Source organism: Eretmochelys imbricata, chromosome 2, assembly GCF_965152235.1.
Source record: "Eretmochelys imbricata isolate rEreImb1 chromosome 2, rEreImb1.hap1, whole genome shotgun sequence".
Taxonomy (NCBI): domain Eukaryota; kingdom Metazoa; phylum Chordata; order Testudines; family Cheloniidae; genus Eretmochelys; species Eretmochelys imbricata.
The window spans coordinates 219876460-219899096 of record NC_135573.1 but is presented as its reverse complement, the minus strand read 5'-3'; the positions used below and the strand labels follow the sequence as shown (position 1 = coordinate 219899096).

The following is a 22637-nucleotide window of genomic DNA, read 5'->3' as shown; positions in this document are numbered from 1 at the left end:
TCCACCCTCCCAAATTTCTTCTGCCTTAAACTGTGCCAAGAGTTTTCACCTTTGGGTCCCAAAGCTATTTACAGAGAAGGACATGCCTCATTATTCCCGTTTTACTCTTGGGGAATCTGAGGAACATAGCCTTGCTCAGTCACACAGCAGAGCAGTGGCCCAGCTGAGAGTCCCACTCCAGCTCTAGTCCTCGGACCACCAGCTGCCTGAATCAACTCTAGCTGCAGCCACGGTGACTGAGGTTAAGAGGCGGGGTGGTAAGGCCAATAGCACCATTAATCCACTGCTACTGCCGTGCCACAGAAGCTACATGGGGCTGGAGGGGAGGATACCGCCCAGATCTGAACCAAGCCTGAGGCTCTTTACTCCAGCCCAGGGAACCCGCCGGGTTGAGGCACGTGCTGTAGCTCGAGGCCCCCAGTCAGAGCAGCTACGTGACAGGCGCGCAGGGCGGGGCGCTCTCGCCCCCTCCCGTCTGCCTTGCTCTGCCCGTCTGTCTCCGCGCGCCCGCCCCTACTGCTCTTGCTCACTCCCCATTGGCGGGCGCGCTAGCCTGGGGACAACGGTGGGGCGGAGTTAGGGGGCGGCCCGCGAGCGCTTGCCGGTCGCTGGCCCAACGGCGCCTGCCGCGGGGGCCGGTCCCTGCAGCTCGCCGCGCCGCCTCCAGCCCGGCCCCGGCCGCTCGCGGCCCAATGAGCGCGACCAGACCGGAGCCGCCCCTCCGGCGGTGGCGTGAGGAGCGGCGAGGCCCCGGCGCGCTGCGGGTCTCCTCCAGTGGGTGCTGGGCCGGCAGCGCGATGGTGCCGGGGGCCGACGGCAGCGGCTCCGCGGGCTGCTTCCCCTTCCCTCCTCCTTCCCGCTAACGGGCGCCTGAGAGCCGGGACCCGCCCTGCGCGCGCGGGGCCGAGCCGGTAAGAGGGGAGCCGTCGCGGGGTCTGTATCGGCCGAGCAAGGGCGGAGAGGTCGGTCTGTCGGGCGCCGGCTGTCGGGGCAGAGCCCAGGGAGGCCCCTGTCAGCGGCAGGCGGGGGCTGTAACCCAGGCAGCCGGCTAGAGGCCCGGCGTGGCGCGGGGAGACCCAGACCCCTGTTCCGGAGCAGGTGCCTGGCTCGCCCCTCTCAGGCGAGCGAGAGGCTGTTTCCCGGCTTCGCTTCTCGGCGCCTGTGCGAGGAGAGCGGGGGAAGAGACTCCCCTAGAGGCAGGCAGAGTCCCCTGCCGCAGGCCCAGGCCGGATCACTCCTGGCCGGGAGTCCCAGCCCTTCGTAGTGATCAAGGGTCAGTGAAACAGCCTTAGGCATTTATGGGGAGGTGAATTTATTGCCAAGAGAAGGGTGCCAGATTTTGGCCGGTGGAAGAGAAGTTTCTGCTAAGATTTTTCTTCTAAAAATGGGATGATGTTGTTGGTGGTAATAGGCTTTTTATTTCCATAGTTTTAGGTTTTGAAAGCAGCTTTAAAATAAATGTCTCTCAAAATTACTTAATTCTGATTCTTTGTATTTATACCAGCTACGAATGTATTTTTGTTCAGGTACCTACCTTTCCTTAGAAAGAAAATTTATCAGACTATTTTTAAGTAAAATTTTCTTCATTATCAGCTGAAACTCATTGACTCACACTAATAAGACCCATTGAAGATGAACAAATTTTGTGAGTTAATGAGTCAGGCCCTACCAAATTCATGGTCCATTTTGGTCAATTTCAGAGTCACAGGATTTTCAAAATCATAAATTTCATGATTTCAGCTATTTAAACTTGAAATTTAATTAAAAAAAGAAAAGGAGTACTTGTGGCACCTTAGAGACTAATAAATTTATTTGAGCATAAGCTTTCGTGAGCTACAGCTCACTTCATTGGATGCATTCAGTGGAAATTTAATGGTGTTGTAATTGTAGGGATCCGAACCCAAAAAGGACTTAAGGTTGTTGCAAGGTTATTGTAGGGGGGGGTTGTAATGCTGCTACCCTTACTTCTGCGCTGCTCCTGGCAGCAACGCTTTCTTCAGAGCTGTTCAGCTGGAGAGCGGTGGCTGCTGGCTGGGAGCCCAGCTCTGTAGGCAGCGTTGCCACCAGCAGCAGTGCAGAAGTGAGGATGGCATGATTTGGTGTTGGCACCCTTAATTCTGTGCAGCTGCCTGCAGAGCTGGGCCATCAGTGAGCAGCCACCGCTCTCTGGGCGCCCAGTTCCGAAGGCGGCAGCGCAGAAGTAAGGGTGATGTGGTATGGTATTACTATCCTTACTTCCACACTGTTGCTGGCAGGGTGCTCCCTTCAGAGCTGGGTGACTGGCCAACAGCTGCCACTCTCCGGCTGCCCAGCTCTCAAGGCAGTGCAGAAGTAAGGGTAGCAATACTACAACCCCCCTAAAATAACCTTGTGACGCACCCCCCTCAACTCCCTTTTGGGTCAGGACCACCAATTTGAGAAACACTGGTCTCCCCCATGAAATCTGTATCGTATAGGGGGAAAGCACACAAAACACCAGATTTCACAGTCCATGATGCATTTTTCATGGCCGTGAATTTGGTAGGGCCCTATTAATGAGTGAACACACATGGTGGAATTGTTTGTTTTGATGTGTAGTTTTTAATTTAATGTATTATACTTCTACGTGTACAGTACTGTAGCTTCTTAAAATGAGGTTTTGTATTTACAAAATCTAACTACATTTTATCAAATCTTTATTTAAAAATGAGATCATTCTGTTTGTCATTGCTTTGGTGTTAGCGGCATGGCAGTATTGATCAATTTCGTTCTGAAGTATGCAATTCTGACTGAGTATTTATCTTAGGGTTTTTTTATTTTTTTTATTATTAATAAACTACACTACAAGAGGTAGAATTAACCCTAGAGAGAACCTAGTTGTGTATGTAATGTGTTTCCATTTAATTAAATGGACAATCTTTTAACTATCAGGGGTAGCCATGTTAGTCTGTATCCGTAAAAACAACAAGGAGTCTGCTGGCACCTTAAAGACTAACAGATTTATTTGAGCATAAGCTTTCGTGGGTATAAACCTCACTTCTTCAGATGCATGGAGTGAAAGTTACAGATGCAGACATAAATATACTGACACATGAAGAGAAGGGAGTTACCTCACAAGTGGAGAACCAGAGTTGACAGGGCCAATTCGATCAGGGTGGATGTAGTCCACTCCCAACAACAGATGACAAGGTGTCAATTCCAGGAGCGGCAAAGTTGCTTCTATAATAAGCCAGCCACTCCCAGTCCCTATTCAAGCCCAAATTAATGGTGTTAAATTTGCAAATGAATTTTAGTTCTTCTGTTTCTCTTTGAAGTCTGTTTCTGAAGGTTTTTTGTTCAAGTATAGCTACTTTCAAATCTGTTATAGAATGTCCAGGAAAATTGAAGTGTTCTCCCACTGGCTTTTATGTGTTACCATTCCTGATGTCTGATTTATGTCCATTTATTCTTTTACGTAGGGACTGTCTGGTTTGGCCAATGTACATGGCAGAGGGGCATTGCTGGCACATGATGGCATATATAACATTAGTGACATGCAGGTGAATGAGCCTCTGATGGTGTGGCTGATGTGGTTGGGTCCTCTGATGGTGTCGCTAGGGTAGATATGGAGACAGAGTAGGCAATGAGGTTTGCTACAGGGATTGGTTCCTGGGTTAGTGTTTCTGTGGTGTGGTGTGTAGTTGCTGGTGAGTATTTGCTTCAGGTTGGGGGGCTGTCTGTAAGCAAGGAAACGGAAACAGACTTCAAAGAGAAACAGCAGAACTAAAATTCATTTGCAAATTTAACACCATTAATTTGGGCTTGAATAAGGACTGGGAGTGGCTGGCTCATTACAGAAGCAGCTTTGCCTCTCCTAGAATTGACACCTCATCATCTGTTGTTGGGAGTGGACTACATTCACCCTGATCGAATTGGCCCTGTCAACACTGGTCTTCCACTTGTGAGGTAACTCCCTTCTCTTCATGTGTCAGTATATTTATGTCTGCATCTGTAACTTTCACTCCATGCATCTGAAGAAGTGAGGTTTATACCCACGAAAGCTTATGCTCAAATAAATCTGTTAGTCTTTAAGGTGCCACCGGACTCCTTAATCTTTTAACTGTTGCTAGTAACACTTTAATTTTATTTTTTATAAATGTAAGTAAAAATAAAATATCTAGGATCTAGGTACCTCAGTGGTTTGAGCATTGGCCTGCTAAACCCAGGGTTGTGAGCTCAATCCTTGAGGGAGCCATTTGGGATCTGGGGCAAAAATTGGGGATTGGTCCTGCTTTGAGCAGGGGGTTGGACTAGATGACCTCCTGAGGTCCCTTCCAACCCGGATATTCTATGATTCGATGCCATAAATTAAAAATACACAAAATAATACAAAGGAAATAGCCACAAGCATAAATAACCATTTTAAAAATCCAGATTACTTGTGACTTTTTATATTCTTCATTTAGTTTTTATATTTCTTTCAGTTCAGAGAAAGGAAGTCAGTTAATTACCTTGTACTTTGCTTGCAGGCCTCAGTCATGTTTTGCGTGGACAGACTCTAAAACCTTCACGGAGTTCTATTGACCGGGATATGGCTGTGTAGAACAGGTTGCAGGGTGGCAGCCATACTGCGTATCACCATAGCGCTGAGTTTGGGTTTCAAACAAGGCAGGAGGATGCTTCTGTTTTTAAAAATATTTTTCCACAGTTTGAATAAATTCTGTAAATTTGTATGGATTGGGGTTTTTATAAAAGCTCGTCTTTACACAACTTAAATTTTGGACCAAATTTAAGGTGACTGTCTTCCTTTAAACTGTGACAACACTTTAAAACACTAAGGAGGCAGTCAGTCCCATTGACTTGAATGGGACTGCTCGCATGAGTAAAATTACATATGTGTAAGTGTTTGCAGGAATGTTCCTAAAGTTGTAATGAGGTACAAAATTGAATATGGCCCTAGGCCACTGTAGTTTATCAACCCTTTAATTTGTATCTGATTTAAAGAAGAACAAGAAGTAAGGTAGCACTATGGGTGCAAACTGGAGACTTTTGCTACTCCACAGATTCTGTACTTGTCTTAGCCATTAAGAAGTAGAGCCATCTGAATAAATCATTTTGCAGAGAAGTAATTAAATAAAGAATATGGGTGTGAGGGCTGCTTATTAAATATCTGAGAGCTGATCTTTCTTTTCTTTGTATAATTTGATCTGCTCTGGTCAGACACTGTAATGTAATGCAAAAAAAGTGTTTTAAAAAAAAACGCTTCTTCCTTTTGTTTTGCTGGCAAGTAAAAACATTTTTCACTCACTTCAAATCTTAGCATTATATAAAAATAAATGGCAAAATAATGCCTATAAATATGCATAAACATTAATTTCTCTAAGACTGTTTAGTGTCTTCAGAATCAATATACAACAAACTATTTAAATGGTTGGGAGGATATTTTAAGTTGTATATCAAGCAAGGGGGCTCCAATGCTGTATTTTTCAAAAACACTGTCCCAATATTTGGCCCCCCAAAATACTACTTCTGGAATACTGCCAAAATGAACACTAGTGTTTTCCAGACATGATCAATATTTTTCAGGAACACACATATTGGAAACATTAAGAAGTGGACAATGTATTTTATGACATTTTTTAAGGCACTTACTGATGCCCAAACATAGAGTTCTTAATATTCAACTTAAATATTTAACTGTAACTTAATATTAAAATATCTTAAATTACAAAAAATCATTCTGAAATGATATAGTGCTCCAACAAGTAAAATTAACAGTGATTGTTAAAACAGAACATTTAAATTGCATGGAAAAGAGGCAACTAATATTAAGTGTGAAAGAGGTGAAGTGTGTGTTCTTTTGAGAAGTCCTGCAGTTGTTCCATGTGAGTATGAACTTTTTTTTTTTAAGTCCTAAGTGTTGGTGGCCACACTTTATCCTGGCACTCTCATTGTCGTCTTGTCAGTTTTGAGGGTCTCTCTGGTAGCAGATGGGGGGGCCATCCAGAAAGAAGCACTGTAGCAAATATTTTAATACAATGAACAGTTTGCAGTGTTACAGTTTTTGTGTGTAAATCGTATATATTTGATTATCAGAGGGCATTTAGCTCAACTCCTCTTGCTTTCTGTGTTGAGATTAATAACAGATCAGATTGTAATAGCAGCACTATAAATCAAGTCATTGTCTTTTCACAGCTGGAAATCACAGGGGGCACTATAATGTGGCTTGTACCACCATGATATTTAAGGTGGAGATGTGATAGTAAAAATAGCTCCCAGTATAGTACTCCACCTTGATCCAAGTGAAGGCTGCCTTAATCACAATAAAGCATCATATGTTGGGACCCATAATCTCCACATCATACTTTTCCATATTACAGATGAGAGCAGCTGTACTCAGGTCTATGATATACAAATTTGGTGCAGCTGTCAAACTTCTGCAGAATGATCTGTGTGGCCCTCAGCTGGGGAATTCCTGCTGTAGTTTGTGCATAGAGGCTCCATAATCACTTGATTTAAAATATAGTAATATGTTGCAGTTTGGAGTAATTTCAGCATAGTTTAGCGTGTGTATATATAGGAATTTTAATTATTAAAATGCTTGTTTCATTATCTGAAGCAATAAATAAGTATTAAAGCTTTAATGGTGAAGGCCTAGAATATTTTCTAGGGATTAATGGCTGCTGTGGTGAGGTGGAGTTAATGTTCCAGCTAGTCATTAACAGGACAGTAGTTCCCAAACTTGTTCCGCTGCTTGTGCAGGGAAAGCCCCTGGCAAGCCAGCCGGTTTGTTTACTTGCCGCACCCGCAGGTTCAGCTGATCAAGGCTCCCAGTGGCCAGGGTTTGCTGCTCCAGGCCAGGGGCTTTCCCTGCACAAGCAGCAAAACAAGTTTGGGAACCACTGAGTTAGGAAATCCCCAACTCAGAGGTCCTCATTGCTGTTATAAGCTTAATGGAATACCTTCTCTTCCCCCCCCCCCCCATTTTATCTCAAGTTGTGTACTGCTAATGCATTTTTGTTTTCAGTTTCAGTTCTTTCCTAGCAGTTAATGACCAATACAGTCTTGAAGTTTGTGATCCTTCAAGTAGCTGTCTAATTAGTTTGGCAGGAACCCAGTGAAAAACAAAAATATAAAACATACTTTGTTTTCTATCATTCTACATTAAGTGGCGTAAATTGCTGGTTCGGGAAGATGGGAAATAGTGCCACCCCTGTATGACTAATAATTTATAGTTTGCATTCACAGAAGAAATATTATTTTATTAGCTTTTTCTAATATATCTTCTATGTTCATTTGTCTGAATTTTAACATTAGTTGCTTCTCCTAGCCCTTTTATTAGGGAAAAAAATGGCAGACTGTTAAAAAAAAATTTAAAAAAATTCTTAAAAAAATTTTAGCTCTCGTGTAGAATCTGATGTTCAGTGACATTTTAATTTTTTTAGAAGGAGTTGAAGTTGCTTGTACAAGATCATAGTAAATGGCACACATAGACCCCAGTCCTTCCAAGAGTTGCACACATGCCTAACTTTATACACAAGATAAACCCAATGATATTAATGGTACTACTCCGATTGTAAGCTCTCTGGGACAGGCAGTGTCTTTGAGTGCTGTACAAACAGAGCAAATTGCAGTGGGGTCTTGGTCCATAACTAGACACTCAGACACTACAGTAATGCAAATAATAACAATAACAATTGTGTGAAAGTTTTTGCCGGATCATGTCAGGATTTGACCTCAAGAACTCCTTGGCATTTTGCTTCTCTAATAGATTGTGTACAAAAAGTAATTGTAGCCCTTCTATAGACCAAATGTATTGCAGACAATAGAACAAGCATTTTAAATGCCGCTTTACCGTAATGTAAAAAATGTGACCTAAAACCACCCTTGCTTGGAAGTGAGTTGCTCATCCTTACAGATTGGGCTGAGACTATAACATATTTAAAATTTTCCTTATTTGGAAGTGAAGTCAAATCTAAGGTTAACTTCTTAAAAAAACTAGGGGGTTCCATACATTGTTGTTCTGTACACTAAGCTTATTGCATGCAATAGGGGCTCCTTCCATTCCTCATACCCCATCACAAGCTCTCTGAATGCCACCTTTCCATCCTCTCTGTTTCAGATATTTCTTGCAATCCCTTCCTCATGCTAGTCGCTCTGTGTCCCCTATTCCCCCTCTATTGTGTGTGTTTGGGTTTTTTTAATACCTACAACTCACATTTGGGAGAAAAATCTTTTTTAAAGATTTGACTGTGAATTAAGAGCTGTTAAGATTGATGTGCACATTTGGGTCATCCAAGAAATTCTCAAGCATCTAGCAAAAACAGAAAACAATATTGCTAAGAAATGGGGTGTTTCTTCTCATAAAGAAATTTGATATTTAAGTCAATCCTGCAAAGAATTAAGCACGCGTAACTCTACTAGCTGAATTTCAGCAGAAGCTTTAAGGTGTTGGTTTTGTCTTGTAATAACTCATTTTGTGCTTTACTGGCTGTTTGAGAGAGTGCTTCTCTCCCGATGCATCCTGTCTCGGATGCCCAAGCTAACAAATCTCTTTAAAATATGAGGAAGGGGGAAAGCAGGGCTTTCTCAGGGTGGGCTCCTGGACTTTAGAATTTTCTTTTCATTGTCCCATCAGAGCCTGTATTTGGTAACTTTCAGGACATTCCACCTCTATCTGTTTCTTGGGGGTGGGAGGGGGACAAGACATTGATAGAAAAATGCACAGAGATAAGATCTAGTTAATTCTGGGATTGGGAGTATTTTTAGATTTTTTTTGACATTTTTTTATTATTATTATTACTATTATTACTGTTTGTGTCCTTAACTCTTGTAATATGCAAAGTTGTGGCTGTGTCTGTACACGCGCTACGTTTTTGTCTTTCAAATGTCCTCGTCTATGTTTATATAGTATATAAAATGCTTCTCCTTCTGTATTTTATATACAAAGGAATAAATATTGGTTCTAATCTTGCTGCTCGTAGTCACCCAAGACTCCTGTTCAAGTAATGGGAGTTCTGCATGAATGAGGGTTCTAGAATCAGGCCCTGAGTTTGTCACTTGACTTTTTCACACTCCTCTATATGTCCCTTACTTAGCTTAGAAAAACTTAATGTTCCTTTCTTTCTTGGCAGCACATTGCCTTCAGGAAATGGCCTCTTCTAAATCTTTGCTGAATCTTCTAACCTTCACATTTGGATCAACAATAGGATTTTTCGCATGTTACATGCTCTTTAGCATAGTGTTGGAAAAACAGGTTGTGATCCAACCTGATATTCTTCACAATGATCCCCATGGTGAACACTCAGAAGAAACTGGAAGTGATCAGCTGGAAGGACAAATGAACTTCAATGCTGATGCTGGGCAGCATCAAGGTATTTATGCTTTGTACAACGTAAAAGGAGAGGGAACATTATGATCCAATTTAACATTTTTCTTTCTTCTTTGCTAGGTATTTATACACCAGTTTTTTCTTATCCCATGTCCACACACACACACACAATATACAATCAAGTAGGTTTCCCCTCCTAAGGCATTGAATGATTGGTTTTTCTTTACTAACTTGCATTTTCTAATAAGAGTGATTTTTCAGAGAGCCCAGTACTTGCCAACTGTTGCATCCAGACTTGGAAATGGAGGTAGCGGTTTAAAGTTTGATTCCTGGAGCTTCTTAAGTGGTAAACTACAACAAATATATATATATATTTTTTCATTTGACACACATAGGCAGCTAGATTGCTTTTTAGTTTTACTTAAGCTAATTTAGGAGCATCTATAATCTGCGATTAAGTTTTTAAAATAAAAGTGAAACTTTAGAAGTAGCCCATTATTCTTTAAACCTGATCAGTCAAGCGGCTTACATTTTGGGAGGGGAAAAATGCTATAGATCTTGGTTGTCTGAAGCATGTAGTATTTAATGTCATTATATAATACTTGAAGATTCTTGAATGAAAAGTTCTGTGTAAGTTCAGAGTGCTTCACAAACATTAAGCAAACCACCTCAATCCTGTGAGGCAGATAAATACCTCTTTTTTCAGGTATTAAAACTGGTGCATAGAAAAGTTAAATGACTTGCTTAAGGTTATACAGATCTGTGACAGCAAAGAAAATAGAGCTAAAGATTCCTAGCTTCCAGCCCTTTGCTCTACCCACTAGATCAGGGGTCTCAAACTCAAATGACCACAAGAGCCACATGAGGACTAGTACATTGGCCCGAGGGCTGCATCACTGACGACCCCTGCTGCCCCACCTTTTCCCTGCCCCCATGCCAACCCCTTCCCCAAAATCCCCACCCCAACTCTGCCCCCAGGGGGCTCAGGGCAGGGAATTTGGGGTGCAGCAGGGAGTCGGGGTGCAGGAGGGGTGTGGGGTGTAGCAGGGGGTTCGGCTGCAGGAGAGGTTTGGGGGGTGGGCTCCGGCCTGGCACACACTGGGGGCAGGGCAGGCTCCCTGCCTGCCTGCCCTGCCCTGCCCCCGCGCTGCTCCGGGAAGTGGCTGGGACCTGGGGGAGGGGGGCCATAGGGGTCTATGTGTTGTCCTGGCCGCGCCTCCAAGCACCACTCCCCGCAGCTCCCAGAACGGGGAACTGCGGCCAGGGCAACACACAGACCCCTGTGTCGTCGTTGTCATCCCCCCCCCCGCCCCCCCGCAGGTCCCGGCCGCTTCCCAGTGCGGGCCAGGCTGAGCTGCTCTAGGTTAACACTGGGGGGGTGGGGGGGCCACGGGGAGCTGGTGGGCTGCAGAAAATAACCCCGCGGACTGCATGTTTGAGACCCCCTGCACTAGATCTTCAAGGGGAGGCTGTTTGCTTCTTTCCTCTCCCTCCCTTCCCCTAGTTTCATTTTAACACAGGCAACTTATAGAATGAAGTGAGGCTGGTGGTCTGAATTTCATGGGGGAATTAAATGACATAATCTCATAACCAAAAAATACATTCCAGCTAATTGGTGGTGGAAAAGGGTAATCAGGAATCCAAAGCCATATTCATTCAGAAACAAATTAATTCTACTGTACTTTAATTTTGTTGTTCTCGGGTACTCAAAACAAATAACCATATTTATTTGCAATTCCATTCACTTTTTTACAATGGATATATTTTGTCAGACTGATTAACTGTAAAATTTAGGGCCCAATCTTGACTGCAATGAGACTACTTATGTGAGTAAGGTACTTACTTATGTTAAGGTTTGCAGAGCCAGGCCACTAATCAGTAACTTAAAACTAAATGTATTTAAACTGAAAAACACATGCAAACCTGTTTGTTCTCTGAAATGTGCACACTATTATAGTAAATTATTGTAAGGAAAATTGGCCTGACCTTGTATAAAGGTAAACAAACAGTTTTAGGACCTCATCTTGCAATCTGATCTGAGCCTAAATAGAATCTCATTGACTTAAATGTTGTCAGTTGAAGTCAATGGGACACTATGGGCATGTCTGCACTACAAAATTATGTCATCCTAAGTTATATTAGCATACAGCTGCTGCAGTAATTTAAATTGATTTTGTGTGTCCACATTAAGCTCCTTGTGCCAGCATTGCATGTCCTCACCAGGAGTGCTTGTACCAATTGGACTGTCAGCATGAGTCATTGTGGGATGGCCTCTGAAAGCTAGTAACAATTGATGAAAGCAACGCTGTGTCTACCCTGATGCTGCATTGACCTAATTACATTGATTTTCTGCCTCTCGGAGAGGTAGAGTCGGCATTGAGGGGCAGTTTTATGTCAGTGGGAGCACAATTTTAGTGTAGACACATTCTTAGGTCAACGTAAGCTGGCTTGAGTTGAACTAATTGTAGTGTAAACCATGCCTAGGTACAGGGGTGCATCTACTTGGGGTCCAATTGCAGAATTGGTGCATGAGTTTTTAAACCTTAAACATATTTAAACCTTAAATAGGTGTAGACTTTTCTCTGATTAAGTTGTCAGTGTATCTGGAAATGAAGAGTATTTCAGACACAGCAATGATGATTTTTATCAGAGTATTGCAGAATCTATTTCTTGTCTCCTTACAGTAAATAAAGATTTAATTTGTTTTCTGGTGATAAGTTGCCTTTTCTGTCTTACTTGCTGCTTTTAACTTGAAAACCAGTTTCAGTAGTTGGTGACAGTTATTTTAAAATAAGTTTGTAATTATTAACATTTAGGTATTAAAACTAAACATTTAAAAAATCTAATTTGTTCTTCACCATTGATATTTTTTTACTTAGCATGGACTGTTTAAAAAATAAAATATAAAAAATTTGAAGCCAGTCTTTTTTATTTCATTTTTTAGTCAATTTTTTAAAGTTTTCATTTGCTTCATAAGTCTACCGGAGAATTTTTAAATAAATTTGAGTTGAATATTTTTAAATTCATGTAAGATTTTGTAAAACTATGTTTGGTTTTTTTGTGAGGAGATCTTAATAGTATCCATTTTACTTCTCTTGTAAAACTAAGTAGGAATAAGTATTTGAAAATTAATTTACATTTTTTCATTCTTGAATTTAACTTTGGTCTTGCAGACCGAACAAAATGCGAAGACAAATGTTGGTCACCAAATTTCAGGTAATATAAATTGGACTGTACATGGCTTGTCTTGTATTAAATATGACAGAAAAAAGTTGTCCAAAACAGAAGTCTCATCTGATGCGCATCCATACTGGACTTCTTCCCATTCATCTCTTTGCACTTTCTTAATGGCTAACAAAACTTATTTTTTTCTTACACATTGCTGAATCATTTCTATTGTACTCTTCCATTGGTGTTACTACTTAGCAAACACACTAAGGTATCATGGAATTTCTTTCCTCCTCTTTTTCTCTCCCCCCCCCCCCCTTTAGATGAGAACAAAAATATTGCAGAAGGACTGTATCAGAAGGTGAAAATACTGTGTTGGGTGATGACTGGGCCTCAGAATCTAGAGAAAAAAGCCAAGCATGTTAAGGCTACTTGGGCCCAGCGTTGCAATAAAATACTATTTATGAGCTCTGAGGAGAATAAAGACTTTCCAGCTGTGGGACTAGAAACCAAAGAAGGCAGGGACCAACTGTACTGGAAAACTATTAAAGCCTTCCAGTATGTACATGACCATTATTTTGACGATGCTGATTGGTTTATGAAAGCAGATGATGACACGTATGTTATACTGGACAACTTGAGATGGCTTCTTTCAAAATACAATCCCGAACAACCAATATACTTTGGAAGAAGGTTTAAGCCTTATGTGAAACAGGGCTACATGAGTGGAGGAGCAGGATATGTACTGAGCAAAGAAGCTCTAAGGAGATTTGTTAATGCATTTAAAACCAACAAATGTTCTCATAGCTCTTCTATCGAAGACCTAGCACTCGGAAAATGCATGGAGAATATTAATGTAGAAGCTGGAGATTCAAGGGACACAAGTGGTAAAGAAACTTTTCATCCCTTTGTGCCAGAACATCACTTAATCAGAGGTTATCTACCTAGAACATTTTGGTACTGGAATTATAATTATTATCCTGCAGTAGAGGTAAGTTGTTTTGTTTTGGTTTTTTTTGTTTGTTTTTTTTTTTTTTAGAAAGGCTGTGTTCATTATATGAACATTTCTGAAGTTATATTTTTATATATACAGTGATTATAGCCTATTTAACTGTTCATTATTAAAATGTTCTGGGAAAATAAAATGATTTTGTTGTGAGTGCTTGAGACAGATTTAAAGGTGGAATCATTATATATTCCATTTATAAATTAAAACTTGAAAGCAAGTGCCTAGTGTACCATGAGAATAAGTTAATCTGAAATTACTTTCACTATTCTCATGTCGTAAAAGATGGACTAGATGCTCCAGTAGGTCTCTTCTATCTAACTCTTGTGCTGTATAGTTTATAACAGGATGTTGGCGGCTACTTGTTTCCTGTTGCTAAATCACATTAAAAGGCAGCTAAAATACATATATATTTTCTAATGTTACCTTTCCATGTCGTCAATTACTGTAGTTGCAACTGGGTGGTTATGCAATCGTGAATGGGAGGGAATATGTGGTCCATGAGAAAATTGAAGGTATGGTCCATGCTAGTTTGAGAATCCCTACAAAGAATTGCCTTTTGTAATTTTAGAGGATACTACTTGCCTGTCAAAGTTGAGGGGAACATGAGAAGTTTGCAGTGAGTGTAAGTGGTGGAACTTAGCTTTTTAGCACCTCTTATTTTTAAATTGCAATAACCGATTTTTTGTTAGTCAAATTCTACCAGTTTAAAGCTGAATGTGAGGTTCTTATTGTTGACCTGATTTACAGAGAAATGGAGACCTGTATATCTCATTCTAATCAATGAGAGATATAGTTCTTGAAAGTAATGATAGCTGCAGGTACTCATATCTCAAAAAATCTGGTTTGCATATAATCTCTGTAATAGCCTTATTAACAATTTAAAGATCAGGAACATAGGACTGAAAAGGACCTCCTGGTTACTGAGTCCAGTACCATGCTATCACAGGCAACCCATTATATAATCCTGTTCATAAATTTATCAAGTTCCATCTTAATTAGTTAGTTTTTTTGTAAATTGAATAGCTGTGGTAACTATCTGTAAATGGAGTGGGAATTACACTAACACTGAGTGCTTTTGAAACTGTTCCTCTTGGAGTCAGTGGTGAAACTCCCATTTCATTTGGGAGCAGAATTAGGTTAATATTGAATACTTTTGAAATCCCACTTGCCACATAATACCACCAAACCATTCTTGGTGTATACAAATGTAGCATGGCTGTGATAATAAAGTGATAAAATGTGCCATTTAGTAAATGGAAAAAATCTTCTGTTCCACTTTTAAGAGGCTATCTTGATAGCACTTTTAGTGTAATCTAATAGGACAGTAAAAAATAGATGATTAAGATGAGAGGCAAAAAAATGACACTGGAACTTGCATTGTCCTGTCTTATTCCCAGAAGCAAATATTTAAAAAAGAGATAGTGGGTATGTTGTTCAAAGCTCAGTACAGTACTGTGGACTCAGCTGATTTAGTCCTCATCCTTGATTAAGAAGGACCCTTTGAATTATTTAAACACAGTTGCCCCCTAAACTGATTTTGAACATGTCTAGCTGGTGTGTAAGTCCAAATTGTGTGTCTAAGAATTGTGTTTAAAAAACAATTTTCAAAAGACATACTTGCAACTAGTTTTGATAGTGAAATATATAAAATACATACAGTAACTCCTCACTTAAAGTCGTCCTGGTTAACATTATTTCATTGTTACGTTGCAGATTTATTAGGGAACATGCTCGTTTAAAGTTGCGCAATGCTTCCTTATAATGTTGTTTTGCAGCCGCCTGCTTTGTCCACTGCTTGCAGGAAGAGCAGCCCATTGCAGCCAGCTGGTGGGGGCTTGGAACCAGGGTGGACTGGCAGCTCCCCTGTGCCGCAGCTGCCCAGCAGGCTATCAATTGGCAGCAGTTCAGTTGTCCCTCCCCCCACTGCCATGTGCTGCTCCTGCCCTCTGCCTTGGAGCTGTTCCCAGGAGCCGCCTCCTTGCTGTGCAGGGGGGAGGGAAAATGGGAGCTAATGTCAGGGTGTCCCCCTCCCCCCTTCTCCTGCCCCCCTGCTTACCCCTTCTCCATATAGAGCAGGATGGGGACATGATAGGGCTCAGGATGGAGAGAGCTTTCTGGCCGCAGGTGCTGTCTCAACATCCTGGTATATTTAAAAAGGCAGTGTACTTAAAGGGGCAATGCTCATTCTCTCTCTCCCACACACAGGGTGTGTCTCTGTGTCTGTCTGCCATGCTGTCTCCCCTCCCTCCATTTGTGCTGCCTTGTAGAGTGTGAGGCTACATTAACAACAATGTATTAACCCTTGAGGGCTCAGCCAAATTCTAGTTCATCATTTAGCAGTAAGTCATTCCCTGGGAAATATCCCACCCTCTGATTTCACCACCTCAACCAAGTTTCACAATCATAATTGCTGTGTACAGTATTAAATTGTTTAAAACTTATACTGTGTGGGTGCACATATATATAAAAATATAGTTTTTTGTCTGGTGAAAAAAATTTCCCTTGAACCGAACCCCCCCCCCCCATTTACATTAAGTCTTATGGAGAAATTGGGTTCGCTTAACATTGTTTCGCTTAGTTGCATTTTTCAGAAACGTAACTACAATGTTAAGTGAGGAGTTATTGTACACATTAAATTTAAGTCGTCAATGGAATGGTCTCGCAGTGGAAATTGTTAAAGCAAGTTGATGGGCATGTAAAAGTTAACTTTTTTAATGTAAGTGTTTACTCCAGCTTTGGTAATCTTTAATTTTTCTATATCTGCATATTTTTAGTCCAATCTCAAGGACCTAGAGTGTTGAGGGTGTGGAAAATATCTTTATAGACGTAATCCAGGGGTTTTCAACCTTCTTTCATTTTTGAACCCCTAAATATTTTGAATGGAGGTGCAGACCCCTTTGGAAATCTTAAACATAGTGTGAGGACCACCAGGAGTCAAAAACCACTGTTGTAAGCTAATATCCTTTTTTCTGTTGATAAATTTGGAAGAGAATTTCATGCATGAAACTGCAATTAAGGGAGCATCCACTGATAACTACCAAAATAGTTCTATGTCTTTGCCAGTCCTCCTGCTGAATGTCTCATCCGGGTGTGGTAATGGATCTAGTTTCTTTCAGCTTTGTGATTACTCGTGTTCATTTCTAATGAGTAAGGCTATGATTTAATCACAGGTGTTTTTAGTAAAAGTCATGGGCTGTGATTTTTTTGTTTGCCTGTGACCTGTCCATGACTTTTACTAAAAATACCCATGATTGAATCTTGGGTTTGAGTGGGGGGAGCCCCACAGGCCCGTGGCAGCAACTGGTGGAGGGGGCCCCACTGCTGCTGCTTGGGCCACCCCTGGAGGGGACCCGCTGCCAGGAGCCACCGAGCTACGTCTGCTCCCGTCGCCGCTGCTCATGCAGTCCCTGGGGCCAGCCGCATCTGCCGCTGCTCAGGTGGTCCCTGGGGCCAGCAGCCAGGGGCTACCAGAGCAGCAGCCAGTGCAGCTGCCCCGGAGCCTCTCCAGCAGCAGCCGGGGTGGCTGCCTGAACAGCTGCCTGGGGCTAGCTGCTTGGGCAGCCCTGGGTTCAGCCACACTAGCCGCTGCAGAAGTGCAGGAAGTCACGGAATCCATGACTTCCCTGACCTCTCTGACAGACACAGAGCCCTACTAATGAGTAGAACTGCTAGGTGGAAAACTTGTTTTTTGTAGATGAGAAGTGCAAGTATTTTCAAAAGCCTTGTTCCATATAACGTGTAATCTGTGTAATGCATTAGACTTGAGTTGTATATCGGGGATATGGCCAGCAGCCATACCCCATCAAGTTGTTACCTCATATCTTACTAGCTAAATGGTGATGGGTTTGGATAAACTTTCAAGGAACATGTAGATGCTGTAGGAAGTGGTGCTGGTGATTTAGTAAGTAGCACTCTTACTGCTTTAGCAGCGTTGAGCCAGTAAACTAGCATGCTACCTGAAGGCACTTTGGAGGTGCTATTTTCGGGATTATATATAAAACCTAGGTCCTGATTATCAATATTTTAACAATAAAACAGTGAAACTCCTAATAGTATATATATATATATATATATATTTTTTAAAGAACTGTTAGCATTTATAATTACAGGTGCGGCATGATCTGTAGGAGTGACCATATGATTGGTTCTGAGGTTTAATATTAGCCCTGCCACTGACTCTCACTAGATCTTGGGCTAATTTCTGTGGGTTTTTTTCTGCCTCCATTTCTTTATTTTGTAGAATTGAGGGCAATACTATCCGTATCTCATGAGGGAAAGCAGGACTAATGAGTTGTGTGTTTATACACCATTTTAAACAATTGTATAAGGGGAAACTTCTCACAGACACAGTGGGGAGGGAGACATCTAACTCCCTCCTGTGTTGTTGAAAATCACTAAGTGCTAAATTTTTATTAGGCTTAAACCTCTGGTTAAAAATTAGTCTTGGTAATTTTATTTTATTTTTTTTTGCTTTAAATGCTCCCTCAGTTACTGTTAAAGGACCCAGTCTTTCATGCACTCTGCACATTGCCCTATCAAAATCAGTCAGAGTTCTGCTGGTGAATTATCTGTAAGACTGGCCTAAACTATTAGTGTTTCAGTTGCAAGTGAGTGAAAGCTGCCTGAAAAGTGCTTTGATATGAAAGGTGTCAATAAATTCTATACTTTATTTCTGTAAATCTCCATATGGAATGAACATTTTGACATATTTAGCTCCTTAGTAATAACTAAAATATTTATGTAGTTGCAGCAGATTCTGAATAGATACCCTGTATGATGTATCTTTAAGTATTTACATTCCAAATTAGGGGGATGGAGAGATATAAAACACTCTTCTCTCTCTCTTCTCCCCCCCCCCCCCCCCCGGATGTAATTTCTTTAGTGCTTGGCAGTCAGTTCCCTTGTTCAAATACCTGGTCCACACAGGTAGGAGACCAGTGATCTTGTTTTTAGTCTTTTACAGTCGTCTTCATGGTAACAGTGGGCTTTATTGTGGAATATAAAGGCATGACAGCCACTTAAGTTGCTGTTGTTAGAATATGGTGTAAATGTGCTAACACTCTTCAACAAATTAAAACCGATAATATTTAGGATCCAGTATCGAAGGATATTGGATAAACTGTTAGCTGCTTTCCAGGCTGAGTATTACTGTTAGAAAAAATAGAATTACTTTACCATATCAAATCCATGGTTCATCTAATCCGGTCATGTCTCCAAGGGTGGCCAATTACAGATGCTTCAGCAATGGACAATTCTGGAATAACTCCCCTACCAATAGGGAAGCTTCTTCCTAACTCCAGGTAGTTGGCTTATGCTCTGAAGCATGAGGGCTTACTTCGCTTATAAGTTATAACTAATATAACAGAGTGTTTAGTAGCAACTGTATAAATGCTGCCCTTTTTTTGGAAGCCTACTGAGTTCCTGGCTAAAAATTGATTATTTCTTTGCCATTTTCTAATCGATAACAATGCTTTACCTTTCACTTCATGACTACTTAGTTTAGTTTATTAACTAGGCTCTTCAGAAGGACTTTGTCAAAGACTTTTTGAAAGTCCAAATAAATTATATCTAAGTGTTCTCCTGTGTCCATTACTTTGACATATTTAAAGAATTTCCTGACCAGATGTCATGCTTATTTGCCTCTGTTGTATTAGGTAGGTGTACTTAGTAGCATTGTATAGCCTAAGAGCTCGTCCTGGATCAATACCCCATGGTGCTAGGTGATGTACAAGCACATATTTCTATCATTTCAACCAGTTCATCTGAAAATGAAATCTATGGGTCTCAACAATTTTAGGATCAACCCTAGCACTTTCCTAAAATAAGAATAATAGATCTGAGACTTGCTATATTCCAGTCCTCTAGCATAGTAATTTGATTTTAATCAGAGTTTGCATATTTTTAGCAGCTTAAGCACTTCATTCTTAAATTGCTTCAAAAATCATAAATGAGTACCTTCCGTTCCTGGTGACTCATTACTATTTAATTTATCAATGTGTCCCAGAACTTTCTCTTTGACAGCTCAGTTTTGGACATTGTCATCTTCTAGCTGATAAGAATATCTCTTGTAGGCAGATCCCCAAAATCCACCTGATGGTAAGGACTGATTTAAAGAAAGAATGTAGTTTCCGTTGTTTGAAGAATACCTGTTTGTTTCAAACTCTAGAACCCTGACATTTAACCGTAGTGGGAGGCAGACTGTGTTTCTACTTCCATTCATTTGGCCTCAGTAACCATTACTGTATGCTTACATACTCAACTCCCATGCTGAGTTTAAGGATAGTAATTTCCTCACATTAGGGTCTCGTTAACTAGCTTTGATTCATTTTTTAAAATTTCTGTCAAGTTTTTAGTATCTTTTTTTTTTTTGTGCACAGACTTTCCAGTGAGAGTTTGGCTAGTTTGAACTAAGGCTGGTCAAAATGTAGGATGTAATTTGTAGAAACAACAACCCACTTCTGTTCTTCAAAAATTTGAAAATTTAATTGAAATTGGGAACAAAAATTGAGCAGCTTCAGTTTAAACAGGGTGGCAGAAAAATTAGAGATTTGAGGGGTTATCCATTGTTGCTTGCTATTTGCATCCAAGCAGAAATCTGTCAGGTACCTTGCTAGCACCAGGTCTTTAAACAAAGTACTTCAGCTGTTTTGGCTGTTTCTGGTATCTTTGTTTTAACTGCAAGGCTGGAGACTTGCAATTGAATTAAAAATATGGAAACCAAACTGAAGATGTCCCGGAGAATAGGTGAGAAAAATGGAAGGTAAGGAAAAGTGGATGTAGAGAAACCTGGGTGAAGATTCTGGGAAGCAGAGTCCACACAGATCAGTTACTGCACAACACATTAGTGAGTTTTAGAAATTACACTGTGCTCACTGTACACCGGACATGCTCTTAGTCATGTTGTCACAGAAACTATCTAAAGCACATCAAGCATTCTTGAAAGATGTTGTTTTTCATTTGGGGATGATGATCAAGCAAAATAGTATACCAGGGTCTGAGTACTCTATTCCTGCAAAATTTAGGCTTTGCAGTGTGAATTATTGATAAAAGTGAATTGTTTGATAAAGTGAAGCCAAATATGTATTATTTACACTGTAGAGAGAATTATTTTTAACATTTTATGCACGTTTTGAAATGTCCTCTGAGTCTTTTTGTTTGTTTTCCCCATTTTTAGGGTCCTGGATGCTGCTCTGATCTTGCAGTTTCATTCCACTATGTTGATTCCATAACTATGTATCAGTTGGAATACTTGATTTATCATCTCCGACCATATGGTTACCTATACAGGTACAATCCTGACTCACTCAAGAATCTAGAAAAGCAAATGACAAGCAAAGCAGAGGATAATGATGCAAAAGCTAAAGCAGAAAGCTCCTGAAACTGAATCAGACTTCTACTCAATATGTGGAACAGTGCACTGACAGAAGTATCACGGAGTGAAAAGCAGCTACATCTAGCTCAGACAGGACTCTGGAATTGCTAGTAGTAATTCTTTTTGAATTTTAAAAGCTCTGTGTTGGTCTTCCTCTGTGACTGCAAACTACAGGTTTCGTTGTGCAGTTCTTATTCATGGGGATAGTGGGACTTTTCACATGTTAGGACTGCAGAATCAGGTCCTAAAGCTTTTACGCGATCTGTGAAATCTGAGGTGGCTTTTTTACAAATTCTTCATGTTTATATTATTGTATTAAAACAAATGGATGGTGGTGAGGTTCAAGCACGATTATACAGTATTTTCTAGTCATTTTTGTTTTTGCCCCCGTTCCCCTTCCCATTATTTTGGATAAGTACTAGTGTTAGAAATCTTGGGCTACATTGGTCCATCACTTTGAGATGGTGATGATACTGGAGAAATTTGATGTGAAGTAACTGGGCTGAAAAGAGGGAAATAAGTCTTCAAAACCTCTCCTGCCTTAAAGACAGACTTCAAACTATTTGGTGTAATTAGTAATACTGTGCCTGTTTAATGTTGAAATCTGAAGTACTTCCCAAATGAAATGAATTTGTTACTCTTTGCCTCATCATAAACTTCCCCCAAGATACTATTTGTTCTACAAAACAGACACCCAGTTGGCTTGCTCTAATTGGTGAAAAGCCCAGGAATAGCAAGACTATACATCTTGGAGTATGTTGAAGATGTGTGAAAACTTGCATACCTGCCCACTCTGTGCCTCTTGGTGTGTACTCCTTGCTTGAATGGGCACAAAATTCATCCAAAAGCTTTTTAATGTACATATGATAGAAATAAACCCCTTACAAGTGCAATTTCCTCCCCTTGTATTCATTCTGTAAGCCAAAAAATGCGTGATATAACACCACAGTCATACAATAAAGACTTGTTAGACAGCAAGGCTTTTATGCACTAGCGTACAGTAATTAATTTCCAGATTCACCCAGTGTTACTATTAGTTTATTTCTATTTAATTTACACATTGCTTTACTGTAGGTTTTTTGGGGGGCCAGTGGGGAGGAGGAGGGTTCTTTGTTTATGGAAGTGATTTGGCACCCAAAAAGGTACTATTTTAAATCACAGTGTACGTTCTCTTACTATGATTTTTTTGAATGTTCCCTACAAATTCCATTTTATTTGGTTGTAATATGTAGTTCCACTTCTGAGGGTTTTGTCTGGTTTATAGTGTGTCTTTTTTCTGTGTCTTCAGTTTAAGATTTTCATGTGTCATTTTAAATTCTCTTTATTGTCTGTCTTGTGAATGTGTTGTACAGTTATTCAGGTAAGCCAACCTGAATGCAAGGACCCTTTCAAAAAGTGCATTTATTTCGTCCACTATGTGGCTACGGGGAGTAGCTCTATGTCTAATTAGCTAAAAAGGATCCACTGGTTATCTGTGAGATGGACTGATTATCAATATATTAAAATACAATCAGAGGTTAAACCAACTATAGATTTTTTGCTCTTGTGATCAATATAGAATATACATCATTTGCCCAGTTTTATGTTCTGCCTAGCTTGACACATTGGCTGTCTTCGGTCCTCAGTTTCACAAAAGCTTCTTTATCACTTTTCTGTTGTTGCTGGTTTTCATCTTCATCATATTGGTGAGTTTGGCCAAAACCTTACTTCCCTTAGCCAGTGTTTTGATGAGGTCAAATTACTGGTTGTAAATGGCCTTACTAAAATGGTTACCACTGTCCTCTTGAGGATGTTGCTAG

The 22637-nt window shown here is 40.6% G+C and overlaps 1 protein-coding gene across 2 annotated transcripts; it reads left to right on the top strand.

Moving 5' to 3' along the window:
* Positions 1-630: 630 nt before the first annotated feature.
* Positions 631-21731, top strand: C1GALT1 (core 1 synthase, glycoprotein-N-acetylgalactosamine 3-beta-galactosyltransferase 1). 2 transcript variants are annotated; one of them, XM_077808062.1, is made up of 4 exons: positions 631-911; positions 9093-9332; positions 12781-13448; positions 20641-21731. In XM_077808062.1, exons 2-4 carry the CDS (start codon positions 9110-9112, stop codon positions 20842-20844), a joined length of 1095 nt encoding a protein of 364 aa, XP_077664188.1. In that variant the 5' UTR covers positions 631-911; positions 9093-9109; the 3' UTR covers positions 20845-21731. The 2 variants fall into 2 exon arrangements, with proteins under 2 accessions (XP_077664188.1, XP_077664189.1); XM_077808063.1 differs by lacking the exon at positions 631-911 and adding an exon at positions 5251-5843.
* The last annotated feature ends 906 nt before the right edge of the window (positions 21732-22637 follow it).

Coding starts and splice junctions, on each gene's coding strand:
- C1GALT1 (XM_077808062.1), top strand. CDS start 9,110: ATGGCCTCTTCTAAATCTTTGCTGAATCTTCTAACCTTCACATTTGGA. Junction 9,333..12,780: donor TGATGCTGGGCAGCATCAAG/GTATTTATGCTT, acceptor CCCCCCCTTTAG/ATGAGAACAAAAATATTGCA. Junction 13,449..20,640: donor ATTATTATCCTGCAGTAGAG/GTAAGTTGTTTT, acceptor CCCCATTTTTAG/GGTCCTGGATGCTGCTCTGA.